The sequence below is a fragment of the Cinclus cinclus genome, chromosome 3 (genome assembly GCF_963662255.1).
Source record: "Cinclus cinclus chromosome 3, bCinCin1.1, whole genome shotgun sequence".
NCBI lineage: Eukaryota > Metazoa > Chordata > Aves > Passeriformes > Cinclidae > Cinclus > Cinclus cinclus.
In genome coordinates this window covers 89,333,231-89,347,747 of record NC_085048.1, presented here as the reverse complement: position 1 = coordinate 89,347,747, position 14,517 = coordinate 89,333,231, and the positions used below count along the sequence as shown (strand labels likewise).

The 14,517-nt window shown below is 36.4% G+C and overlaps 1 protein-coding gene across 12 annotated transcripts in view; it reads left to right on the top strand.

Annotated features, from left to right (window-relative positions):
* UBR2 (ubiquitin protein ligase E3 component n-recognin 2) overlaps positions 1-14,517 on the top strand; it is a 57,201-nt gene that overhangs the window by 2,506 nt on the left and 40,178 nt on the right. For 11 of the 12 annotated variants that reach the window (XM_062490394.1, XM_062490397.1, XM_062490393.1 and 8 more), the window contains exons 2-8: positions 2,788-3,047; positions 5,411-5,489; positions 6,901-7,014; positions 9,825-9,952; positions 10,229-10,367; positions 12,014-12,076; positions 13,349-13,469. In XM_062490394.1, coding sequence (XP_062346378.1) covers positions 2,788-3,047; positions 5,411-5,489; positions 6,901-7,014; positions 9,825-9,952; positions 10,229-10,367; positions 12,014-12,076; positions 13,349-13,469 — 904 coding nt within the window. Of the gene's footprint in view, positions 1-2,787; positions 3,048-5,410; positions 5,490-6,900; positions 7,015-9,824; positions 9,953-10,228; positions 10,368-11,348; positions 11,469-12,013; positions 12,077-13,348; positions 13,470-14,517 lie in introns of those variants that run through there. The other variant, XM_062490398.1, reaches the window with a different exon arrangement.

The following is a 14,517-nucleotide window of genomic DNA, read 5'->3' as shown; positions in this document are numbered from 1 at the left end:
AAGATATTTATCCTGCAGCTTAATAACAAGTATATGCTATAGAAAATAATGCAAAAACAAGCTTATTAAATGGAAATCATGGAAAAGATTAAGTCACTGCCACTGTGATTGGGTCAGTTCCTGTCAGTAGTAGCTATTTGGCAAAACTGATGAAAGAGAGGAAAATATGAATGAACTGGTGGGAAAAATAAAATTCTTATTGAAAATGTTATTTTTTAATATTTTTTTCTATGGTATTCTCTGAATCCTGGTGGGAATGGTGAGATTGTCTGTAAACTTGTAGATTCTTTGCTATGGCTTTTTGGCAGCCTTTTCCCATGGACTTCTTTGGGAAAAAACTGGGCTTTGACCATCAAAGCTAGATGAATATAGAAAGATTTAGCAGACCAGTCATGATTCTGAGAAGTCAAAATTTGGACAGGAGAAGTGAAGAAACCACCCTGACAAATTAGGGATTTTAAAAATACTGAGTTCTGCTTTAGAAAAACATACCTGGTAAATGAAACTACTTCAGTATATTTAAAAAGTGGCAAAAAGTGCAGCCAGTTTGCACAGATGCTCAGCTGACTCTGAATGTCTGTATCCCGAGGAACTTACTACAACTGTGTTTTCTCAAACATAAGTTCTTTCGAGTAAGTTATAAATAATTCAGAGTAAATCAAGCTTTAACATTTGATCACTCAAGCCATTTATTTTGGCATAATTAATTTTGCATTTTCATGACAGTTTTAGGTTGATTCTGACCTCTTTTTGGAAGTTGCCAGGGGGTATCTGGTTGTCACATTTACAGTGAGAAATGGTATGCTGAGGCTGTTTATGTAACACAGGATTTAATCAGTGGACACTTGCAGTATCTGCTTTGCTCCCATTTGTTCACTATAAAAGCCTTGCAGTCTTAACCTACAGTTTAAACCTCTCTAAATTTGTTATCCACAAGGCAGAAATAAAGCAAATGTTGTCCTAGAGTGGGTTTTTTTTTTCATTCTGTGTGTATATATTAGAGAAAAAAAAAATCCTAGGAGAAGCTGTGAGTTTTTAAGTGGCTTAGGGCAGTTCAGTAGTTTGATGCCTTTCAAAAACTGCCAGCATTGTTTTTTGCAATTGATTGACTAAGAGAATTGTAGTGAGTTGACCTTGGCTGGGTGCCAGGTACCCACCAAAGCTGCTCTCCCACTCCCCTCCTCATCTGGAGAGGGGAGAAAATACAACAGAAGGCTTGTGGTGGAGAGAAGGAGCATGAGAGGTCACTCAGCAATTACTGTGATGGGCAAAACAGACTCGACTAGGGGAAAAAAATTGTTTCATTTCTCACCTATCAAATCAGAGTAGGGTAATGAGAGACATAACCAAATCTTAAAAATACCTTCCCCCCCATCCTTTTCTCTGGCTCAAGTTCACTTGTGTTTTCCCTACCTCCTCCCATGAGCAGCACAGGTGGATGCAGAATGGGGAATGTGGTCAATTCCTCACATGTTGTCTCTGCACTCCTTCTTCCTCAAGGGGAGGACTCCTCACATCCTCCCTCTGCTCCAGCATGGGGTCCCTCCCACAGGAGACAGTCCTCCATGAACTTTTCCAGTGTCAGTCCTTCCCATGGGCTACATTCCTTGTGAACTGCTCCAGTCTGGGTCTCTCACAGGGAGTGCAGTCCTTCAGGAACAGGCTGCTGCAGTGTGGGTGCCCCATGGTGTCACCAGTCCTGCCAGCAAGTCTGCTCCAGCATGGGCTCCTCTCTCCATGAAGTCCTGCCAGGTGCCTCTTCCATTGTGGTCTTTCCATGGGGTCGCAGCCTCTTTGGGGCATCCAGCTGCTCTGGCATGGGATCCTCCATGGGCTGCAGGGGGATCTCTGTTCCCCACTGGACCTCCTTGGACTGCAGGGGTATCTTTGCTCTGGTGTCTGGAGCGCCTCCCACCCCTCCTTGTGCACTTATTTTGGGGTCTGCAGAGCTGGTGTTCTCCTATATTCTTGCTCACATCTCCCAGCTGCTATTGGTCTTTTTTTTTGTCCTATTAAATATGCTTTTCCCCATTAAATCTGTTATCCCAGAAGTGCTACTACTGTCTCTGATGGGCTCTGCCTGGCCAGCTGTGGGTCCATCTTGTAGCCATCTGGTGTTGGCTCTCTTGAACATGGAGAAGCTTCTGGCAGCTTTAACAGAAGACCCTTGTAGCCTGCTGGCTATCAAAACCTTGCTTCACAAATCCAGTCCAAGAATTCATGGATCTAACATTACACTTGAAATATTAATTCAAATGAGTTATTTTGATTGCAGGAGAAACCAAAACTCCCTCATTTTCACAGGTGATTCGTTGAAATTAAACGAGAAAGGGACTGTTACCTAATACTGTGTTTGCTTTTCTCCATGTACTTTTTGTCTCTGTTCCTTGTGAACTCCAGGCTCCTGCTGATCCTCTGTCCCAAGCTAGCAGCAACTGTCTGCACCCCAGAGAAATGTGGCCAACATAGTCTAGGCCATATCCCAAAAATTGCTGCAAACATTTTACTGGTTATGCATCCTGGAGGAAAATTTTAGTGACTTTTTCTCTTAAATCTTCTGTATGTCAAAAGGATAAAATATGTGAGCAGGGAAACAAATTATTCCTTTCCTAACGTCTGTCTTTTGTGATCATTTGAATTTAATGCTTAGAAGGAAGCATGGCTTTCTAGTTCTGCAATGGCATTTTAGATATTTCATTTAGAAATAAAATAACCTAAATGACTAAAACTATGTTTGGTGTGTTTATTAATGAAGAATTTGTGTTCTCATTTCTTCTAATATAAAAGAAATGGCTGCAAGCAAATGACCTTCAGAAAGAGGTATACCAGCATCTGGCCTATTATGTACCAAAAATTTACTGCAGGGGTCCCAACCCTGCCCCTCAGAGAGAAGACATGCTGGCACAACACGTTTTGCTGGGACCAATGGAATGGTATCTCTGTGGTGAAGATCCTGCATTTGGTTTTCCAAAGCTTGAGCAAGCAAACAAACCTTCCCATCTCTGTGGCCGCGTCTTTAAAGTGGGAGAGCCTACATATTCCTGCAGGTAGTTCAGCTTAACATTGTGAAGTATTTATGATTTGTGAAGTCATGGAACATTTTGCAATAAGGATGTACTATCCTAATGAAAAGTTAATAACTAAAATGTGTTTTTAAAGTAACCTTGCAGTCTTTCATGATGGGTGGGATCAGGGGAAAATTAACACACTACAGGTGTATAAATGGAAAAATATTAATTAGTATAATGTAGAGTGTTTTCTGTACAAAAGAAATACAAAATTATGAAATAATTTGGGGTGACCTTTCAGGGTGATTTTAAGGGTATTAATCACAAGTAAGTGGGCAAGTGTATGTGTGTGTGTTTTGGTTATTTAATATCAGCTGTTAGTGTTGATCCTGTATTTTGGATCTCTTTCCATGACCTGCTAAACCAATCTACCAGATACTTAAAACAAGCATATCAGCTTCTAGCTCCTTCCCTACCTCTATCACTAGATCTCTCTAAAAATACTTTTACTTGAAAAAGAACAGAAAGTTCCCAACCAATTACAAGTATTTAAAAGAATAATGGTTTAAATGGTTTTAAATGGTTTTAAGCCATTGTATTACTAGCTGTAGGTTCATTTTCATCTTCTATTTTCTGAACTGTTTGTAGTTTAAGTTTTGTTTGTGTCACAAAGTCATTTTCTTTTGTGTGGTTTCTACCACTCACTGGGACACTCGAACGCTTGGTATGGCAACATGGGGACAGAATGTCTCTCTAATTTCAAGGGTTTATTTGTCTGGGTTTCCATCCCCTTCATTTACAAGGAGAGAATGATAGTGGAAGAATTTTTATTTCTAGTGCTCTCCTCTTCTAGAAAAACATACTACCTTACTGGCCTTTGGGTTTGGAAATGGTTTGAGACCTCTTTGTAATGGGAGGGAGAAGATTAAACTGATGGGTACTTCAGATATGTATTGAGTTGTTGGTCTTGGAAAAGCAGGTGTGTTTAAAAGAAAATTATGGAATTCTTGATTTTTTTTTATTGCTCCATATGAACAGTATTTTATCATTAACATACTGTTGTGTGTTAATTTTCTTTAACTTATGGCTGGTAATGAAGAATAATGAGAATTTAATTTAAGCTTTTGTGGAGTACAGCAAACAATTATTTTCCAAGTCCACATTAAAAGCAGTGGATTTTCTGTGCAGTTCTGCAGCTTACAGGTCTGTTTCTGCTTTAGGTAGAGGCACAGTTACTTGTCTGAGAAATTGCTTGACAAATGATACTAAATTTGTAAGTACACTGCCACGAGTTTTGAGCTCCGAAGAATCAACATTCAGTATTGTAGAACTGATCTACCAAATCCTGCAGGCACATTGTTGCATTAAGTGGTGGTTTGTTTGTTTGTTTGTTTGTTTGTTTTTTTAATCTAAAAAAATGCCATGGTCATAAACTATTCTAAAACAAAAGAGCTTTGTGTATAATTTTGCTTTGACAATTTCACCTTTAGTGGCTCCTCTGGATAAAACACTTGCATAGTAAGTCATGGTTGCCTGATGATCTTTCCATCATTTATTTTGGTTAAATGAAATTAAGAAAATTTTCGATAATGAGATTTCATGTGATCTTTAGTGTTTTCTTTTAAACAAAGTAAGTTGTTTCTCTGAATTCTGGTTTTAATAATAATAATCATAAGGCAGACATTCTTTTGCTATTTATTTTTACATTGCAAAACTCATCTGTCTTAATCTTGAGGTGCCTTGAAGTCAGTTGCATTACACGAGTTCATGCATTTTCAGTGTTTTTCAGGGAGACAGTTAAATATAATGCATAATTGTCTCATTTGTTTTAGCCCTTCTTACTAGAAATATTCTTTCTGTCTAATACAGGAGTGTTTGTAGACAAAACCTTATTATGGTCTCTGATCTCCTGTTTGAGAAAATTGTTCTTACAGCCCACCAGTGAGCTTGTAGGGCTGAACTTGGAAGCAGAGGTTTGATTTAGTCTGTTGTGCGTGATCTTTTTTCCCAGTGTTCAGTGAAAAAATGTCTTCTCTGGTTGCTGGAGATCATTAATGCTGGTACTCTGTACTTGAGAGAATTTACTTGGGTTTATTCTGGGTTATATAATTCATCTATTTACTTACCTATATACTTGTCTCACCTCTTGAAGGCAGTGTCTGTATTACCCAACTAGACATACTACCCAAACAATATTTTCAAGGCTTTTCTGTTGTGAGAACAGATTTTTTTCCCCATTTCATTTAAAGCCCTCCCTTTCCTCTTTCAGAGTAATATATACATTAGTTAGGAAGTTTATATTGGTGATATTTGAAAATTGTCTGTTGTAAAATGTGTAATTAAAGGCAAAAGCAAGTGTTTAATGTTTTTTTTTTTTTTCTTTCTGTTGTTGCTGTTCTCAGAGATTGCGCAGTTGACCCAACTTGTGTGTTGTGCATGGAATGCTTTCTTGGAAGCATTCACAGAGAGCACCGATACAGGGTTAGTGATCCTGCAGGATAATGACATAGTTATTAGTGATTTTGTATGTGTGTGAAACCATTTCATGTTTAAGAATGTATGCAGTATTTTCAAATGCTGAATGAACACAAAGTTCAGAATGTCTGCAGTAATCCTGTGTGAACCTGAGTGTTTGATCTGAGCGTAATTTCTGGAAGTTAACACTTTAAAATATTGAGCAATTAAATTTTATGTGCAATAGTTAAGCTTACAAATGTATGTTATTTTAAACACACGCCCTTTAGTGAATTTTACAGGTTTAGACTTGGGTTTTGAATTGTTTTGACTTTTGTGTTTGACTGTTTTTAAAAGCCATTGAAAAACCTTTATTAAGAAGCCACTTCCATGTAAAGCTTAAACATAAAGTTAAAATAGAAAACGAAAACTGTAAATGCTGTTTATTTTAGTAATATACTGTTGTTAGTAGTACAGGTTAGTTTAAAAAAACATGCAGACAAAGCCAAGAATACCTTGGTGTGTTTTTAAACTAAGAAGTTAAGTGAAAACTACTAGTGCAGCCTTTCTGTAAATCTCTTTTTAACAATACTGCGCTGCTGCTAATGTGAATCTGTTAACTTCATGGTTACAGTGAGCACTAGGATTCAGGAAAAAAACTCCAAGCACCACACCTTTTATCAAGAAACCAAGCCAAATTTGCTGATATCAGCTTACTTCTTGTATGTAGGTTTTTACTTTTAGAGCCTATTGAATTAACAAGTCTAGGTAACATCCAAAAGTGTAAGCAAATGCTCTTTCAAATGTCCATCTAGTTTTGTTGATAGTGTAAGATGTGCCTCTATGTACAGAGTATATCAAGTATGCCAAAAATAGATGAAAAAAGAATTCTATGCATCAGTTAATAGTTGTGATTCAAAAAAGAAGTATTATTACACTTCTTGAGGTGACCTTTAAAATAAATTTTGTAGTGTAAATAACCATTAAAATTTTCCAATGCTTTTTTCTGTGCTAACATATTTGAAAAATTTAAGTCTCAATTCCTTTTATCATAAAGCGCATCTTTTACTCACTGTATAATCATGGCATGTCAAATGATTTAGCTTTGTTCAGATTAAAACTCAGAGAATTTGGCATAGTACAGATGCCTTGGAAAGTAATGGATTCAGAAAATCTGAAAACTTAAGGTGGGGCAGAATGGAGGCGTTTGGAGGTGTTTTGTTGTTCAGGGCTTTTTCTTTTGGCATAGGCACACTGATGAGGTAGACAAGCTTTCAGCTGTCATAAAAGTAGACATGGTTCCACTGCTGTTCTGTCTAAAGCTATCAGGTGGTGTGATCCTGCTTTTGTAGTACTGCTGTGTCTAATAATTTCTTAATGTGCATATATGATATATATGTATATTCACATGAGCTGTTCTGATTTTAAATAATTTCAGATGACAACATCAGGTGGAGGAGGTTTCTGTGACTGTGGTGATACAGAAGCTTGGAAGGAAGGTCCTTACTGTCAAAAGCATGAACTTAACACTTCAGAAACTGCAGAAGAAGAGGTAATTACAATTGAAGCATCATGTTTTAAAACATTGTTAACTGTGTATATATGTGTGTATGTATAAACTGTTCATGTAAGGTTATTTTTAGTCTTGTGTACTCTGCATGAGAGGCTGTAGGAACTTCAGTAGTAATATTTGAATCACAGTGTTACACAAAAATTACTATCTTAAGAAGTTACTTGTAATATTTTCTACTTAAAGCTTAATTTTGTTGGTTTTTGGTCACCTGTGCAGCTTTAGTTATGTTTCTTTGTTTTTCTGTGTATTCTGAGAAGTCAAGAGAGTCCGCTACGTGAACAAAAAAAAAAAAAAAGTCTGTATGTAATCATGTGCACCAAGAAGCCAAATTCAGCTGTCTGTGCAACAAATATTCTGATTCTTACCAAAGGGAAGCATACAGATTTTTAAAAATCAAAATACCTTGCTGTCATAGGAAAGTGATAATGGAGACATAAGGCAGAGGTCTCTAAAAGAGCTTGTTTGCTAAGGAGAAGGTAAATAGAGAATACATCTTCACTGCAGATTCATAGCATAGCAACCTGGACATATTAAATACAAAAAGACATGCTACATCTTACAGGAGGAACTCAAGCTATTGGACTAACGCTAAAACACTGTTGTTAAAAGTTTATGCACATTTGAAAGGAAATTTAACGTGGTTGTGGAGGGGAAAATTACCAATGGCCATTTAAAATTGTGGGTACCATGTCTGGTGTGGGAAGTGTTAATGTCTTAAGTTACTGGAGAGTAGAGAAGCATTTTGTCCTCTCCTTATACTCTTCTTATCTGTTGTTACATCTCAGGAATGAGTGTGGCTAATTTGGCTTCTGACCTAGCTATTCACATCTGTTCTTACAGAGTATAACTTCTGTGAGGTTTTTTAAAAGGGAAAATCTAAGGCAAGCATTGATAGTAATTTTGCTGATCTGATGGTTTAAGTGAAGCAACTGTAATTGTATTTTCAGTGACAGTGGTCTTTCTAATATCTGTTCTCACTCCAGCCTGAAGGCTCTAGCATGGCTGCTGGACTCACCACTTGGTCTACGTGCCAGTTTACATTAGTCAGCAACCTTAGGAAACTCCTGTTGTGAAATCTTGGGTGGACTGCTACTTCTGTGCCCAAAGATACTCACACAGTGCGCGTGCCTGACAGAAAAATCAAGGTTCTGGGCAGGCTTTCTTCCCCATAAACCATGGAGATTGAGATCTCTCGTTGTGTTTGAGTTGTGTTTGAGGTAGATTAAGGATGGTTTGTTGAGCATTATTGGAGCCTGTTTTCTGCCTTGTCCAGGTATGTGCCTTTGCTGAAAGTGCTGGGAATGGAGGGAAAGCTGCTGCTTACAGTTTCTTTGCTTTTGGTGGCTGCTAGTTCTTCATACCCTGGATAATTTTTAAATGAAGGGGAAAAAAACAAAGAGAAATAGCAGTTGCTACCACTCTTGTAAAGCTTTCAAATATTCCCAAAGATTCTTGGGATATAGGGGATAAACTTTATTTGTACAGGTGAATTGCTGACTGTCAAGAGCCTTCTTTAGATGATACAGACTTGAGAAAAGATTATTGTGGCCATTTTTATACAACTTAAGCTGTAGTGAAACACATAATTTAGTATTAGATAATCCTAAACCAGAAACTGGGCCACTGTTAAATATTTTAATTGCCTAACAATTACACATACATCAAAATATCCAATGATGAATTGAGTCAGTGACCCAGTGTATAGTGTATGTCAAGGTGACCTGCAGGCCATTCAGCATTCCCTTTGCAGGTTTGTAGAAGAGGAACTAGTTGTTCTCGAAATTTTGATGCGATAGAAGACAGCTTCCTTGAGAGAAGAAGTTTATAATGTTTTCTGTTCACCATCTTTGAAATGGACTGGAGAGAAATGGCAGTGGTACCTGCATTATCTTATTCAGAGTAGCCAGTGGTTCTACTTGGTGCTCCAGAAAGTAGTCAATTTGACTTGGCAGACTGGGACACTTCTCTTCCTCCCCCTCCAGGTTCTCATTCCCCTGCCTGCAGCAGCCTCCATTCTGCTCTGGCACAGAGAGCAGGACAAGTTTGTAAGGGCTGCTGCAGTTGTCAAATGGAGAGAACAGAATGAGCACAAATAGGTGCACAGTCTACAGACAAAAGGAGAGAAGCTCTCTGTGAGCAAGACTGAGACGTGGACAGATCATTATGAGACACCTATTTACATTTCAGCAATTAATTATTTATATACCACAGCGTATAAGAGATGTGCACCATAAATCATGATGCCAGCGTGCTGCATGTTGTAGAAGCCTGGATAGATAAGACTTATGCCTTTTAATGCCAGCTGCATGTAAAATAGGACATGGAAGGAAAATAGGAAGAGATTCGTGGTCGTTTGTATTCTGCAGTTTGCTAATATTGATAAGTGGAACAAAAGATACAGGGATTTGAAATTATAGTTTTGAAGGCATAGCAGATGAAGCCGATTTTAATACAGCTGAGGTTAAAGTTCTTCCAAAGAACTATCTTAAAAGGTGTGCAGGAGTGAGAACAAGGAGAGTGAGAATGGAAGAATGTGTGAAAATGTAAATGGGCGATCAGAGACAAGTTAACATTCAGGTACTGAATGTTAGATTAGAGCTTCGGTGACTGTCAGCATAGAACGGGAAGAAGAAAACAGGTTGATTATTGACTTTGTTCCTTTCAACTGAAAAGTCACTTTAAGAAAGACATCATTAAAGATGCTTACATCATTTTTGATAGGTGCAAATTTGACAGTTTGTTTCGAATATAATTTAATTTCTCATTTGCTATTTATATTTTCTTCCCAGGATCCTCTTGTGCATTTACCAGAAGATATGGTAGCAAGAGCTTATAATATTTTTGCCATTACATTTAAATACGCAGTAGATATATTAACATGGGAAAAGGAAAATGAATTGCCTGGACTAGAAATGATGTAAGTATTGTATTTGTCTTCTGTCTTTTAAAAGCTTACAGATATTCACAGTTGAAAATGCAAGTTCTGATTTTAAGAATCTTTTCTTCCCTTCTTAAAATTGTCAGAAATATTTTGTATACAATAATTATAGTAGATTTATATTTCTTATATTTTTTCCTCTGCTCTTGCTTTTACTTTTAACATTGCTTTAAATGACATAAATCAATCCTTACTTTGAATGTCATAAATTCAGTCCTTGCTTTGAGTGACATAAATTCAATCCTTTCTTTGAAGTGAGAAGAGTGACACTTACTACTGCATGCTGTTTAATGATGAAGTCCATACCTATGAACAAGTTATTTATACTCTTCAGAAGGCTGTCAACTGCACACAGAAGGAAGCCATTGGTTTTGCAACAACAGTAGATAGAGATGTAAGTGAATTAATTGTTAGAACTTGACCTAATGTTTGCTTTATGACTGTACTTACCTTTGTTTTCCCAAAGTATGTGGTTAATGTAAGTCTGTGAGGCCTGTATGTCATACTCTAAAATGCCTTAATACTAAATACTAAGTGTCTCAGTGCCTAAATACTATTTGGCCAGTCCAAACTAGTCCTGATGCTGAATATGTTTCAATGTAAATCTATTCTAGTAAGTCTTGTAAATGTAAATACCAAGGTGTTTCTCACTCCTCTGTCAAGGTCAGGCAACAGCTTTGGCCCTTCCTTTACTGAACCAGGGAGCTGACATTGAAGAAGCCCCTAAACATGGTCTAAACATAGGAAATGCTTCTCAGAGTAACACTAGTTAAGTGTGAGGGTTGAAATCCAAAAATGACTGCTTTTGTTCTGGTACTTGTGGAACTATTCATGGTTTGTGGTTTCTTTTTTAAATTTAATTTAATTTGCCTTTTCGTAATTGTCAGATTATAGTGGCAGGAAGAGGTAAAAGCATTTAACACAGTTTTTAGGAGGAACAGTGAGTTCAGTGTCAGTATATGCTGAATATAATTGTAACTAGTATTTCAGTTTCAGAAGCACTCTGTCAACTGTGTTTGTGGCTCGTGCATTTTTGAAAAGAAAGTGATATTCATTGAGTAACTGCACCTTGTTATTTTTGCCATGAACCTGTAAGCAGTTGGCATGAAAAATGAGTGACTCTTTTTATTTGGCTTATTCACTTGTACCTTGTCTGGGGGGGTGGGGAGAAAATCTTTCCCAAAATGGCAATGGGAATGTTATTTTGGGTGGTTAAAATATTTCAAAGAGGTCAGTGGGGCAGGAAATATAACCATTTCTTATTACTTAGCACTGAACTAGATTTTGGTTTTGTTCTATCACTGCTATATCTTTTATAATACCAGTAACCAAAAGACTCACATCTTGATTCCTGAATATGCTTTGATTTTTCCCTACTGTTGTTCCCTTCTACTTCTAAATACATACATGAATGCATATATACATGAGGACGTATGTGAAGGAAATGAGAATATTATGCCTGAAGCAGTGATTTGGCATCAGATCTAAAATACCAGTGAGTTTTCCTGTCTGTAATAGACTAAAAATTCAATCAGCTGTCTATTTTGATGTATGGATTGACAGTAGAGGAAGACGGAAAACCTTCCTTTTGAAATAAAACAAGTGTTCCAATTGTATGTTTAAAAAAGCAATTAACTTTAATATCCACTTTTTAAAAGGCACTGAAATATCTGAGATATCTTTAAGCTGTATCAAAACTAATGAATAATGCCTTTGTACTAATGTTTTCAGTATTTAAATCAAAGAAGTGTAGTTCTTTTAATTGTTCATCTTAAGAAAGATGTTACACACAGAAAATTTAATGTAACAGGTAACTGAATGTGTGATGCAATTTTATCTTTTAAGAAGTACAAGGATGCATTTGGGAAATCCAAGAATTTAACTATATACAGTAGTTTAAAAAGTGAAAATAGTATAAAAGGCAGCATAGTTAGCACGAATCTGAAGCTTTTACTGTGTTCTCTATACTAATGTAAAACACAGAATTGGGGCTTCTTGTTTAGGAGCTGGTGGTAATGTTGCATCCTTCTGAATTTGCAGGGCCGTAGGTCTGTTCGATATGGAGACTTCCAATACTGTGATCAGGCAAAATCAGTAATAGTGGTAAGTAATGCTGCTGAGGCATGTTATCTACTTTCTTGCCTCATCAAAAGCAAAGGGAGGTTTTGCTACCCAGTTTGTGATACTGTTATCATAATGACTCACGTTTTAATGATACAAAGTGCTGGAGATACTATTTACAATGCAGTAGAGCTATGAAAATATTGATTTATGAGGTTTTTATTGTTGTTGGTCTTTTGTTGGTTTTTTTTCCTACTATGGCCTACCTGACACACAAAATAATTTTCTAAAAAGAAGTTTGCAGGCAATTTTTTCCTTCATAAAATAAATGTGGCCAGGAACTTTGAATGTATCTTTTAGAATTGCATGTTAGTTCAGATCAGCGAGGTTAAATTATTATAGTTTTTCTCATGTACTGTGAAGTTGCTTATGTCTTTCACAGCAATAGCTATGGAAATTATTACTGATTGAATCCAAGTGTGAAACTGCAAATATTTTCATTTTGAGTCTATGCACTGATGTGCATATATATATTAATATCTATAATATTGCAAGATTCTTCCATGTAAAAATGTGAGAATGTTTTCTTTTAATTTTTTGTTAACTGCTGCAGTGCAATACTTAATCCCATGAAATATATAGTTTATATATGATCCTGCAACCATTGAAAAACAAATGCTGCAACTAGAGTTACTGTTCTTTAACTATTTAAGGTATTTTGGAAGCATTAGCCTATTTTTGAAGATAATGTTTGTGCAATATTTTTAAATTGCTGCCCATGCAGGCAAAGAACAAATGGCTTTTACGCATAACATCTAATTATTATGCTTTCTGACACATAGATGAGGGTAAATTCTTTGTTTTAACTCTGTGTATTTAATTTGTATTTTTGAAAATGGTCTGTGCACAGTCACTTTCCGTGATGGGCTGCTGTGTGACTTTCCTATCGTGTTGAGAGGGACAAACATGCATGGCTGTCTTGGGTTGAACGTGGAATTGCTTATCAGTAAAATGCAGCAGATCAGTGTGAGCATTGATAACAGGCCAAGAGTGGAAAATGGATTGACCTAAATATGCTGATATTGCATAATAAGGTCCTTCAAATATTAATAGGATAAACAAAGTTCAGACTTTTTTGGGTTTTGCTATGTAGGTGTTATATGTATTAATATTATAAATTATAAAAATATTTTAAAATGTATTAATATTATAAATTATCAAAAAATAATTATAGGAATGGTGCATTTCTGTATAGAAGTATATGCCAGTCCTCACTTAAATATGCATTGCCTCCCTTTTCCTTTTCTTTTCAAGAGAAATACCAGTCGTCAGACAAAGCCATTGAAAGTGCAAGTTATGCATTCATCTATTGTTGCCCATCAGAGCTTTGGTCTGAAGCTCCTAACTTGGCTTGGCAGTGTTATTGGATATTCAGGTGGGCAAAATTGTCCTTTTTGAGATAAGTTAGAGAATATTTGTGAGAGGAGCTGATTTTCTGAAGCAATTTTGTCTACTTATTTCAGATATGTAACGTATAAGGCAAAGCTATTAATAACTTGTCAGACTTCATTCTATTTTCTCTTACTGGAGTGCTGTTCTGAATGCTAACTTCCATGTGAAAGTGCTACCAGTCTTACGTAGTCTTTTCTGTTTAGCTGCTGTTGAACAGAAGCTGAGACTCGCTGTCAAATGCAGTATGCCAAAAAGCTATTTTTTCAGCCCATACTTCTTTTTAAATGAATGCAGTAAGCTGAAAATAACCTGTCTGATTAGATAAAACAAAATTATTCAGAAGTAATTTGATGAATGATGATGAAAGTGATTGCTTCAGATTTTTTGCTAAGTAGAACAGTGAAAATGCAAGGAATTGTGGAGGGTTTTGATAAGTATAAAAACTGACAAAGTCTTAATCAGATTTTTTGAAAGGGGTTTCTTCAAAGGAATCAAGATGTACAGTATCAGATTTTGCAGGAATGCTCAGTTTTTGTTTGGCCTTGGTTCCCCCTTTGTCCTGGTAAATTGTAAGAATGTGAAGATGTAATGTATGAGGGGAAATAAAAGGGACAGTGACAAACTGCTGATATGGAGAAATGCAGATACAGACCCCCTTGCAATTTGTATTTTTTTCACCTGGAAACGTTAGCAAGAAGTATTAGCAAAGCACGCTCAGCTGTCATATTGCACTTATGTTCTGCATAAGTGCAACGTTTCTTCAGAGGCTGTGTGTTTTACCAGACTGATAGCTGGAAAACTAGCCAAGATTTCATGCACAGAGTCTTTATAACATGTTCTTCTTGTTGAAACATAAGTAGTTTATGTTTAAGTTTTAAAGATAAGTAAACCAAACTTTTGAACAGAACTTATGGTAGCAGTTTGTTCAACTATTTGCTGGTGTTGGTGGTAAACAGGAGGTAATAATAGTAAGGAGTTATGAAGATTGTTTCTTTCTGTGATTAAATTTCCCTTTCAGTGAAACATGTAGG